Genomic DNA, 13,186 nt, shown 5'->3' with positions numbered 1-13,186 from the left:
TCTTCACAGTGCATAGTTTGAAATAAAAGTGCAATATGGGCAAAAAGAGATACACATTTATTGATACACATAAATTTAGTTTTTGGTTTTTTGCCATTAATATTTGCTAACAAATTTAATGCAAAGTCATTAACATCAAGAGGTACAGGGGCACCTTGGGATTTCAAAATAGCTTTATGATGGGGAGGGGAATAGGGAGGACGGGGCCGGGCCTCACATGTCACTTTCTTATTTTTTTAAACTATTACTCTTTCAAATTTAATGTTTGAATAAAATAACTATTTTTCTTTCAATATAAAAATGAATTTTTTTAGGTAAAAATCAATCAGCACAGTGACCTTGTCTATCTTACACTAAAACCAATATAACAGTAAATCTGAAAGGAAACTTGGAAAAGATTATTATACTGTCATAACCTGTATTTTATCTTGAAAATTTCTTTATTCCTAGTTACCTAAATTAATAAGAATGCTCAGCATCCAATCCATGAATAATACAGAATATGATTTATTCTACTTTGTACTTCAAAGTCACAGGGATGGCATCCATATGCTAAAGCCTACTCTACATTTTCTGGTTCTCAATCCAAACATAGATTAGGACAAGTCACTTTATTGCTGGCAACATTCAAGGAAGGGCCAGTTTCCTCATAAAAAGACAATAAGTTTGATTGGGAGCTGGGCAGTGCCCTACTCACATATCAGCAAAAGAATTATAGAAGTCAAGAGACAATCTTTTTTTCCCTTTCAAAAGAGCAAAGGAACAATAAAAGATTGGCTGACTGGTGAGCAGCCCCACAGTAGAGTGCATAGCTCATCAGGATCAAGGCTGGCACCTGTGAACAGTTCACTTCATAAGAGCACACAGTGGGCATTTGATCATCTGCATCACAGATGTCACCCTGGAAAAGATTTGAAAATATTTTATGCTCAAATGACAGCCTGCAAATGACAGTATGCATTCCTTCTCCTTGAGTACCCAAGTATAAATCTACAATGATAAGGGAGCTTCTTCAGTCTGAAGGCAGGAAATCCTTGCTGTAGAGTGTCTCTAGAATGTCACAAATATAAACAAAGCAGCAGCTAATGCCTCTTCAGCTTCTTGGCCTTTCGACGTTGCATTTCTTCTTCTTCACGTTTCATTTCCTCTAAGTCCTCCTGCATACCTAGTCTTAAGCTGCCAACGAAATAGTTAAAGGGTATTTGTCAATATACATGAGATTACCACTTTCTTTAAAAAACACACCTGAAATTTCAACTGGGAGCTCACATGGACTGTGCTGATGCTCTCAAAACACCTCAAGACTTTACCACTGAAAACAGAGTAGCTGGGATATTTTTTACCAGGGGCTACTAACCCAAATTGTAGTAGGAAAATGATCTCACACAACACAAGAAACCTTAATGTTCCCATTAAAGTAATACATTTATCCCAAAAGCTCCTAAAAATAAAGAAAGAGGAACATTCATCAACTAGCATTCTTTTTTTTTTTTTTTTGAGTTGGAGTCTCACCCTGTCGCCCAGGAGGGAGTACAGTGGCATGCTCACAGCCACGCCAGCATCGACCCACTGGGCTCCAGTGATCCTTCCACCTCAGCCCTCCAAGTAGCCAGAACTACAGGCATGCGCTACCGCGACTAATTTTTTTTTTTTGAGTTGGAGTCTCACTCTGTTGCCCAGATTAGAGTGCAGTGACCACTCTGGCCACCACAGCCTCGACCTGCTGGGCTCCGGCGATCCTTCCGCCTCAGTAATTTTTAAAAAAAATTTATTTATTGTAGAGATGAGGTCTTGCCAAGTTGCCCAAGCTGGTCTTGAATCCACGGGCTCAGGCAATCCACTTGCCTCAGCCTCCCGAAGTGCTGGGATTACAGGCTCAGCCACTGAGTCTGGCCCCATTAACTAGCATTCTATTCTTGTTAGTTCCCAACACTTTGACATTTTATCTAGTTACAGGAGGGTGAGCAAGAGGAAGAAAAAGGCTTCATATCCTGGGTTGAGACTGAGGTGAACTACTTACCTATAATTAATTGGCAATAGTAATTAACAACATAAAGTAATTGCTTGTAACCCCAACCTAAGAAATGACCATTAGCTTACTATCTGCCAAACAGGAATCAGATAGAGGGAAGCTAATATACCTACACTGGGTCCCTGAGGCCAGCATGTTACAGATTAGCAAGACTGAGATGTGTCTGATGGAGAAAAAAAAGCAAGAATATGCCACAACAGGATTAGGGGAGTCCTCTAACATTTGTTTGTGCCTACAACTGTTTGTGCCTACACATGGCACTGCACTAGGCAACTTGTATACATTGTCTTAATCCTAACAATATCTCAATAAGTAAAAGAGCATATTCTTGTTTTACAAATGAGAAAACAAATTTAGAACAGCTAAAGAATTTGTCGAAGGCCCTATAGTTAGTAAGAAGATGGGAATCTAGACCAGTGTGGCCTAAAGTCCTTGTTCCCCATGTGAAGCCCATAATAACAAGCAGAAAATTTTTTGGACATTTTTGCACAGATATGTTGTTTTAAGTTTACCTCTTTGCTTCTTCCTTCTGCTGTTCTTTCCAACTACTCTCCATGTAGCGTAAGGCATAATCACTTTCATCTTTGTATCTGATAAGAGAAAATCAAAGTTATTAAAAAAAAAACCCCAAATTCAATTTTCTAAAGGAACTACATCCTCTCATTTAAAAATTCAACATCTCCTTTACAACTAAATCAAGTACATGTTTAGAATTACTCTTCCTCGCATGGCAGGGAGTGAGGGGAGTGGAGGATGGCTAGAGGTGGGTTTCCTAAGTAAAGACAAATTAAATGAGCCCTTATTACAGAGGGCAACTACTCCTGAATCTAATGTTGATGAGGGTACCAATCCAGCAGGCCCTCCTCAACTCACTCTCAACTATATTTCCTTTATTAGGTAAGCTAATTTATATTAAAATCCTGAAAGCACAAAATATATGAAAATTATTTTGTACATATTATTCTCATTTGAGCTTTGGGACCAACATGAAGGGAAGAGACTTTAGAACAGAGGAAATGAAGCAAACAGGTTAATGAATTGACCAAGAACATACAGCTTGTTCTTTCAAAAGCCAAATATTTCTACTACACTAAGCTGCTTCATTCTCATTAAGTATATATTCTTTGGCCCTCATGCAAATAACTACACAAACTATTCTGAATTCATTCTAAAATATGTAGTCCTAAAAAGAACAAAGCTACTAGAAATAACAATCACCCAAGGGTTCCTAATTAAGGATTGTATTCAATGCCTCTATTATTAATGTTTAATACTACTCCCATGAGAGAAGTATTCAAAAGAAAAAGTATAATTATCTGAATCTTCTTTAGGCCTTACTTTTTTCGGTCATAACCAAAGATTTCTCGAATGTGCTTGGATATTTCTTCCTGAGGTTCTCCTTCATCTTCGATAAAATCTTCCATTTCAGAGTCATATTCATCATCATCTTCCTCCTCATAGTCTCGCTGCCTTTTGTAACCAGTAGGGAAGGGAAGCCTTTGAGGACCTAAGAATAGAAACCATTATTTATAAGCATATCAAAACTTAAAATAATCCAAGAAGAGTTCTATGGTAAATTGAGATTGTGAGAAATCATTAAGATAATATCTTTAAAAACCAGAGTGAGCAGGCTGACCCTTAGCATGAGTCATTACTGCATCATCCCTGCTGTGTCATGCTATACAGAAGAAACAGAACTCTAGTTTATGCCAGTGCTTACTAGAAATGTCCTGTTACATAGTCTAGCTTAATAGTGCCCATATTTCTAAATTTAAAAGATCAGTAAAATTTCTAAAAATAAAATTTACAGTCACAGAAGCATTAACTTGCCAGATAGACACCAAAAGCAGCAACTACAATCTACTATCACGAGTTCATTTAAAAATTTTAAGTCCAATGAAGTATGATAGACTCTCAGAATTACAGATAATTGTTCAAACTGAGTAAATCTGACTATAAGAAAAACCTCACGTCATTATCCTTATTTTTGTCATTTTGCCAAAAGACTGATACCAACTTTGCAAAAAATAGGCATTGATCAATAGATCAGCATCTGGTAATAACTGCTTTCTACTCTTTGATTAGACATTCCTTTAATAGTTCTACAGTTTTTAACATGTGTGGCTTGTCTCTCTATCTCCCTAGTTCAGTTTCTCAACCTTGGCACAATGACATTTTGGGCTAGATAATTCTTTTTAAATTTTTTTTGTATTTTTTTTGAGTCAGAGTCTCGCTCTGTTGACCAGGCTGGAGGGCAGTGGCACACCACAACCACTGCAGTCTTAATCTGCTGGGCTCTGGGGATCCTTCCACCTCTGCCTTCCAAGTAGTTGAAACTACAGATGTGTACCACCATGCCCGGCTAATTTTTTATTGTAGAGATGAGGTCTCGTCAAGTTGCCCAGACTGATCTAGAACCCATGGACTCAGGCAATCCTCTCACCTCAGCCTCCCAAAGTGCTAGGATTACAGGCATGAGCCACCACGCCCGGCCTTGGGGCTAGATCATTCTTTGTTGAGGGGGGCTATCCGACAATCCTGTGCATTGTTTGTTAACAGTATCTCTGGCCTCTATCCACTATATGCCAACAGGATCCCTTGACTACAGTTGTGACAACTGGCAAATGTCCCCCAGGGGGCAAAATCACTGTTGATTGAGAATCAATGGTCTAGCTGAATAATTCAATCATTGGTTTTTTTTATTCTCCATGGTATCTAGCAAGTACTTTAACAAGTCTTATTAGCATGAAGCAACAAGCAGTTTGGCCTAGCAGTTAGCAAGTGCTACCAATGATCCTGTACCTTAGAACAGCAGATTCCTAAAGGATCAGTGGTTAGGATCTCAGTACTATCCATTTAAGGAGCAGAAATACAAGGACAATCTAAAATAGTTCCTGGCATATAGTGGGTACTTAACAAATATTTGCTAAATAAATCCTGCATCAAAAAGCTACAACTGCATTCTGATCCTTGAAGACAGATCTCAGAAAAAAGATTAATTTACCCACTGAACAATATATATAAGGCATGTACGTTTATCACAAACACAAAGTCAAGTTTATTGCACTTGGGGATACTGCAGGGATGAACAAAGACACCCTAGATAAGTCTCTTTCTAAAGACTTTTCTTTTTTTTATTTTTTTTTTGAGTTGGAGTCTCACTCTGTCACCCAGACTGGATGCAGTGGCCGCTCCTGACCACTGCAGCCTTGACCTGCTGGGCTCCGGCAATCCTTCCGCCTCAGCCTTCCAAGTAGCTGGAACTACAGGCATGCACTACCACACCCAGCTAGTTTTTGATTTATTGTAGAGATGAGGTCTCACCAAGTTGCCCAGGCGGGTCTCAAACCCACAGGCTCAGGCAATCCACTTACCTCAGCCTCCCAAAGCGCTGGGATTACAGGCTGAGCCACCAAGCCCGGTTCTAAAGACTTTTCAAAGCCATGATCATTAAAGAAATTCTCAGCTACATACACAGCAGATAAAACATTAGGATTCTATCTACATTAGAGTACAAAGAGCACATGGAAGGGTATGCAAGTCCCTAATTATATAAAACAAAGCACGTTTTCCAAATTTTTTTTCCCTTTTTTTGAGTTGGAACCTCACTCTGTCACCCAGGCTGGAGTGCAGTGGTATGCTCACGGCCACCCCAGTGTCGACCTGCTGGGTTCTGGTAATCCTTCCGCCTCAGTCTTCCAAGTAGCCAAGACTACAGGCTCGTGCTACCATGCCCGGCTAATTTTTTATTTATTGTAGAGACGAGGTCTTGCCAAGTTGCCTGTGCTTGTCTCGAACCTGCAGGCTCAGGCAGTTCACTTGTCTTGGCCTCCCAAAGTGCTGGGATTATGGACTGAGCCACCGAGCCCAGTCACATTTTCCAACTTTCTAGTGACAAATATATACTCTTTAGGGTGAGGGGCAATTTTACCTTGGGCAGATCTGTAGCCAGATAGGGGAGGCTTCATTCCATTCATTTGTCCATTGCTGGGCCGGCTAATGATATTCTTGGAAGAAATTGTTTCTGAGACAACAGTGCACCTGGGCTTCATAGGAGGACCTGAGCTACTACTAACTGTTCGCCCAGGTCCCAGGATGCTCACTGGTCTTCCAGGGCCTGAATTACTAACAGTCCGTCCAGCTGGAACTGAGCCACTTATTGATCGCCCAGGACCACTGACTGACCGCCCAGGGGGGCCTGAGCCACTCACTGGTCGTCGAAGTTCATGTGGACTGTTCATGGCACGCATAGGGCCCCCAGAGTTGCCCACAGGCCTCACAGAACTACCTGAGCCACTGATGGGTCGCCCAGGCCCATTTGAGCTGCTTGCAGGTCGTCCAGGGCCACATGCACCACTGACTGTTCGCCCAGAGGGATTCAAGTCACTGGCTGGCTTCTTGGTCCCACTGGTTGATCGCTCAGGTCCTGAGCTGGAGCCACCATTCTGGCGCCTGGACACAGGGCCAGAACTAACTGTGGGCCGAGCAGTCCCTGCACTGGCCTGCCCAGGGGCTGAGCTAGAGCTGCTGCTTGGCTGCCTGACACCTGGACTCTTAGCCTTGTGGTGCGGGGTAGCCACAGGCCCAGGCCTGGAATGGCTAGGATGGGACAGAGATTTTTTGGCTTTGTGCTCAGTAGCAGATTTCTGAGTCCTGCTAGCAGAAGACTTTGGGACACTTGGTGAATAGGTGCTGGAATGAGGCTTTCCAGCCCCATTGAAAACAGGTCTACTATGGCCCTCACGAGGTGAGGGTTGGGAGCTATTGCCAGATCCTGCCTTGATCCTCTCTCCTGGCAGGCATTTGGATGAAGACACAGCTAAGTGTTTCTCGCTGGCCGTGCTGGGTCTTGATTTTTTCTCAGCATGAGGATGGGGCAATCCCCTGGAAGAAGGATTCCTGTCTCCAGAAGTTTTGCCAAGTTGTTTCGTGCCCACGCTTTCTTTCTGAGAGGGTGCCTTTTTGGACACAGTTGGAGGTAGTTTTGCATCTGTCTCCAGTTTCCTTTTCCTATGCTTTCGTTCAAGGAATTCTCGCTCCCGAAGTTCTTCTGCAGTCATAGGCCGCTCTTCTGATTTCTTTACTACCTTGATCTCCACTGGTTCAAACTGCTTTTTCTCAGCTAGCCTGAGTAAATCAGTGAAGTTCATGGGTGGTGGGGCACTTTTAAGGGGGACCTTTGGTTTGCTTTCAACTTTGGGAGGTTCTTGCTCTTCCTCATACTCCTGCTCCAACTCTTCTTGATTGTATTCAAATAATTCATCCTCTTCTTCCATTTCATACTCTTGGTCTGTTCCCTGGCTGGTATGGCTTTCCATTGCCTGCCTCTTCTTTGACTTTTCCTCAACAGGAATCCCATTGTAACCATGAAAATTATCCTTTGTCCTCTTGGCCATAGCTCTTGCTTTCTTGTCATGTTTGAGCTCAATTCGCTTTTTCACTAGATCTTCTTTTCTCTTTTTCTCCTCTAAGGCTACAAGGGACAAAACAAGAACATGTTATTATTTCAAGGTCTCAAGACTGCAGTATGCTCAACTGAAAACACAATGTTCAAGTTACAGTTTGAAGACATCTAGGAATTAAATGAGGAAGTCATCCGAACAAGTATCAATTGAGTCATCTTTACATAATGAGTGGGACACATATGGGTTTTTCAATATGACTAAGCAAGTGGGAGACTTGGTTTTCCGCTTTAAATATAGAAAACAGTTCATACCAAATACATATGTCAAGTTAAGGAAACATCAGTATCCCCTTAGCAGTTATTAATTATGACTCAATCAATACTTAAACATATTGAATCAGTTTCTCTGTCATTTATATGAAGTAAAACTACTTGAGGTAAAGGTTTTAAAAAATTATCTTTATTTTAACCTTATAGGTAACACTATTATTAAATAAATTAATTAAAAATTAATTTTTTATTAATTAAAATACAACATAGGTACAAAGTTTCAGAACCTGGAGTTTATTGGGAACTTACTATGGCCAATTAGAAAACATGGTCATGGCCGGGCTCAGTGGCTCAGCCTGTAATCCCAGCACTTTGGGAGGCCAAAGCAAGTGAATCGTCTGAGCCCACAGGTTCGAGACTGCACGGACAACTTGGCAAGACCTCATCTCTACATCAAATATTAGCTGGGAGTGATAGCACGCGCCTGTAGTCCTGGTTACTTGGAAGGCTGAGGCAAAAGGATCGCCGGAATCCAGCAGGTCGATGCTGGGGTGGCCATGAGTGTGCCACTGTACTCCAGCCTGGGCAACAGAGTGAGACTCCAACTCAAAACAAAAAAACAAAAAAAACCCAAAGAAAAAGAAAACATAGTCATTAACACCTAAAAAGCTTTTACTTTAAGGGGTGGAAAAAAACCTTTTATACAAATGATCAACATTAGAACATATATAAAGCCATAGACACAGTTAACCTAGAAATACACACACACACAAATTCATTTGGTCTGTTATATTTTTACAAACATTCACTGGTTAAGTATAAGCCAGATGTGAAGGTGGAAGACTTTAAAACTGAGAATATTAGCTGGGAATGGTGGTGTGTACTTATAGTCCTACCTACTCAGGAGGCTAATGCAGCTAGATTTCTGAGGCCTAAAAGTTCCAGTTGCAGTGAGCTATGATCATGCCACTGCACTCCAGCCTAGGCAACAGAACAAGACACTGTCTCTAAAAAACATTCAAAAATAAATAAATAAAATTGAGAATAAAGCTATAGATACATACCTTTTTGTCTGAGCTCCTCTTCTTTTCTTTTAAGAAAAGCTCGTACGGCTGCTGATTGGACACCTTTAACTTTTGGGTCTTTTTTTGGAGGTCCCACTGCCAAACTATACCTTTTCTAAAAATAAAAGCAATAAAAGTTATAAGTAATTCAACTTTTAAAAATATGTCTATTAGGCAGAAGACATTGTGCCAAGCAATAGAGAGATTTAAATATTAACTGTAAAACCTATTCTGAATAATTAAGAGGTCATATAACCCACATTAAAGCTTAGCTGTAAAATTTCAGGCTAAATATTAAGCATGGCTATTTTTAGGTAAAGAGTTTCCAAGTAACTTCCCGAAACAATGAACAATTTAGAGAAATGTCTTCAGGTTACTTTCCAAAAAGTTACCTGGACTAGGCAACTTAAAAAAAAAAATTACCACTTTGAAAAATGGATTATTTGTGTTTTAAAATTCTGATTATAAAGTAAGACTTTCTTGGAAGAAAGAATTTCAAAATCCAACTTTTCAAGCAAACAAAAAACTATTCCTCACAACTATTTCCTCCTGACTCCCCTACTCGAGATGATTTTCTAGAAGGAACCCAGAGCTACATAGGTTATTTTGTTTAGAACATGAAAACATCAAGATTTTACTTTGACCATAGGTAAGAGCTAGGGACAAACCATAGTTTAAAAGAATTTCAAAGAAATCTAAGCAGCAAGAAGGGTCCACTTCTCGGTAACCTTTAACTGTTGCCCTTATGTTCATTAAATATTAATTTCTCACACAGACTCTCTTTTATACAGGTTTCTCTATCACCCAAAGAAGTGGTTATATTATCCTGGCACAGATGGTATGTCTCTGGACTTCAGTTTTTATATAACTGTATCAGGAAATGACTAAAACTCAAATAATGTTAACTTGAGCTACAAAAGGAAAAATACTTCCATCTTATAAGCATCTATTAAGAGAGAAATATGATAAACACAAAGCTAATAATTCAGACCAGGGATGATTCATCTCTGGGACTATTCCACATTAAACTGATGAGCCAGGAAATAAGATTTTAGAAGTGTCCTCTCTCTTCTGTCTTGTTAGGCAGATGCCATTCTTATCTACTGAACTTATGCTGTGGCTAGTAGAAAAAGAAATATCTCTGAGTACAAACTAGATCACTTAGGAACCAAGAAAGTATTCCTAAATGTGTATGATCTTCTTGGAGGAAAGCCAAAGGATATGTGCTTACTATAAGGCTGCCAAATACAAAGTATCTTGAAACAGGCTGGAAGTTCCAACTAAAATATTCTGCCAAAGAAGCAGCTGGCCAAGGAAGCAGGCTCTTATCCAACCTGAAAATCCTGCATGATAGCAATGCTGAGAACTGTCACATCCCTTAAAAAGAGAAATCCCAAAACAACATCCAAGATTTCTTTCCCAGTTACTTTGGCTAGGTCACAATAAGATCCTTTAATTAGTCCACATCTTTGCAAATTTAACTGTGGACTCTTTCCACAGAGGATAGGGCTCAATGTTAAGAGAAGAAAAGGGAGAGGGAAAAGAAGACTGAGGAGAAAGAGAAGTAGTACTGCTACTCTAACTAGATATAAAAAAATTGCCCTAGTTTACAAGAAAAGAACATGGGTCTTATCCACAAGAAGCTCACATTCTCACTGTGGAAAGGACATCATGAATATGATTCAAGTTTGCTTAAGACATAAAAAAAACTCATATGCAGTCTGGGCATAAGGGCTCAGTCTATAATCATGGTACTTTGGGAAACTGAGACAGGCAGATCAATTGAGGACAGAAGTTTAAGACCAGCCTGGGTAACACAGCAAGAACCCGTTTCTACAAATATATATATTGTAGGTATAGTGGTGCATGCCTGTAGGCTGAGGTAGGAGGATCCGATGAGCCCAGGAGTTTGAGGTTACAGTGAGCTATGATTGGCCACTGCACTCCAGCCTGGGAGACAGAGTAAGACCCTGTTCTCTAAACAAACAAAACAAACAAAAACTTCATAAGCAGAGGGGGTGGCACATACTCACTTCACTCCATTCCATTAGATAGATCTGGAAGAAGAAAGTGGATTTTTGCCACCAAGGCTTAAGATTTTCCTGTCCTTGTCAACTATATAGCTCATAGATTCACCTGGCAAATCAAAGCTTACACAGGGTTTCCCCAAGAAAAAAGTAAACATACTTAGCATTATCTATTTAAAACAGGACTGGTTATCTCTCTAGATAACCCAGTACCGAGCATTGCCTATCATAATTTTGGGATAGGTATCTTTTGTTTTAACCGGAACTGTAAGCGAGAGAAAATAGAAAACCACTAGCTGAAAAGTTGCTATTGACTGAATATTGTTATGCAAAAGGAAACAGTGTCAATACGATATAGTCTAATGCAGTGTTTACCAAGCCTTAGTCATTCAAATACGAGGGAAGACCCTCCAAAAACCCAGGGTAAGCGTCTAGGCACCCATTGGCCTCAGTGTGCCAGCCAGTGTTATTGTGAAAGGATGTATTTGGCTTCAGTGAACTTTTTGGAGATTCTTTTGAAGTGTTTGTCCAATTCATGACAAGTGATTTACAAGAACAACTTGCCCACACTGCACTGAGTGTTCAGCAGTTTGTTTGTTTGTTTTACCAAAAACGGCATGTCCCCCATGTCCCACCCTCCCTATTCACCCAAGCTCTCCCTGAGCGACTTTGTTTCCCCAGATGAAAAAAGTCCTCAAAGGGAAATGTTTTGCCAGTGTGGAAGAGGTAAAACAAAAAATGGCAAAAGCACTAACAGGCATCAAAATCGGTAAGTTTCTAGCTCAAAAGCTATTTTGAGCAGTGGAGAAAGTGTTTCAAAAGGTGTATGTAACAAATGGAGAGTACTTTTTAAAAAGGTGACAAGTTTAAACATGTAAGAATAAACAATTTTTTAAATAAATAAGTTCCGTGGTTTTTTTTTTTTTTTTTTTTGCTCTCTCTCATACTACCTTCATGGACTTTTGCTTTTTTAGTATACCACCTGTACTATTATTTTCTAATTTGAAAAAACAGCATAGACCTAGCACTCTATAACTTATTATTATAGCTTTAACTCAGCAATAATATTCATGAAATGACTGGCTTGAAAATCTGGTTATATTTTTCTAATATGTACTACCATTTAAGAAATACTAACTTAATGATTCTTCAGAAAGAGTATTTAAAAGGAAAAAACACTGATGTAGGGAACAAAAATATGGGGAAAGGCCAGGTTCAGTGGCTCAGCCTGTAATCCCAGCACTTTGGGAGATCGAGGTGAGTAGAATGCCTGAGCCCATGAGTTCGAGACCAGCCAGGGCAACTTGGCGAGATCTCATCTCTAATATACATCAAAAATTAGCTGGGCATGGTAGCACACGCCTGTAGTTCCGGCTACTTGGAAGGCTGTAGCAGAAGGATCACTGGAACCCAGCAGGTCCACACTGGGGTGGCTATGAGTGTGCCACTGCACTTTAGCCTGGGCAAGAGAGTGAGACTCTAACTCAAAAAAAACATACAGGAAAGGCAGAACAACAAGGAAGGAGGTGTTCAGAAACTTAGATTTGCTTTGAAAAAAATCACAAAGGTGACTTTTAGCTTTTTTCAAAGTGACATTCCCAATTGCCCATCAATTGATATGCCAATTTCAAATTCAACTTTTATTTATTTATTTATTTTTATTTTTTGTTTTTTGAGTTGGAGTCTCACTCTGTCGCCCAGACTGGAGTGCAGTGGCCGCTCCTGGCCACCGCAGCCTCGACCTGCTGGGCTCCGGCGATCCTTCCACCTCAGTCTTCCAAGTAGCCGGAATTACAGGCATGTGCTACCACGCCCGGCTGATTTTTTGATTTATTGTAGAGATGAGGTCTCACTGCCCATGCGGGTCTCGAACCCGCAGGCTCAGGCAATCCACTCTCCTCAGCCTCCCAAAGGCACGGGATTACAGGCTGAGCCACCGAGCCCGTCTAACTTTTATTTTTAACACCAATAATCCTTAAGGATACTTAAGCTGGCCTTACATTTAATCCAACAACTTTGCAAAACTTGTTGTCCTGTCCCTAGGATGCAGAAGAAATTCAATAAATCTATGAAATGGCCATTTTGTGGATTTGTTAGGAAACAATCTTAAAAGCAAGCAGTAGGGCAAGGCCAGCAATGCTTTAAAATAAGGCTTAATTGGCTGGGTGCAGTGGCTCACGCCTATAATCCCAGCACTTTGGGAGACCGAGGTGAGAGGACTGCCTGAGTCCACAGATTCAAGACCAGTCTTGGCAACTTGGCGAGGTTTCATCTCTATAATAAGTCAAAAAATTAGCCAGACATGGTGGCTTGTTCCTGTAGTTTCAGCTACTTGGAAGGCTGAGGCGGAAGGATCACCTGAGCCCAGCAGGTCAAGGCTGCGGTGGCC

The 13,186-nt window shown here is 40.5% G+C and overlaps 1 protein-coding gene across 1 annotated transcript in view; it reads right to left on the bottom strand.

The window, feature by feature from the left end:
- Positions 1-478: 478 nt before the first annotated feature.
- The window catches only part of SPTY2D1 (SPT2 chromatin protein domain containing 1), a 21,465-nt gene continuing 8,757 nt past the window's right edge, over positions 479-13,186 (bottom strand). Inside the window, exons 2-6 of the mRNA XM_008060698.1 lie at positions 8,771-8,885; positions 5,964-7,505; positions 3,371-3,539; positions 2,545-2,622; positions 479-1,176 (exon numbers count right to left, since the gene is read on the bottom strand). Coding sequence (XP_008058889.1) covers positions 1,083-1,176; positions 2,545-2,622; positions 3,371-3,539; positions 5,964-7,505; positions 8,771-8,885 — 1,998 coding nt within the window. The 3' untranslated portion in view covers positions 479-1,082. The remainder of the gene's footprint in view (positions 1,177-2,544; positions 2,623-3,370; positions 3,540-5,963; positions 7,506-8,770; positions 8,886-13,186) is intronic.

Source organism: Carlito syrichta, unplaced genomic scaffold, assembly GCF_000164805.1.
Source record: "Carlito syrichta isolate Samal-C Ts95f unplaced genomic scaffold, Tarsius_syrichta-2.0.1 Scaffold304706, whole genome shotgun sequence".
In the NCBI taxonomy this organism is placed as follows: Eukaryota; Metazoa; Chordata; class Mammalia; order Primates; family Tarsiidae; genus Carlito; species Carlito syrichta.
Note: the sequence above shows the minus strand (reverse complement) of the source record. Positions and strands in the feature narration are given on the sequence as shown.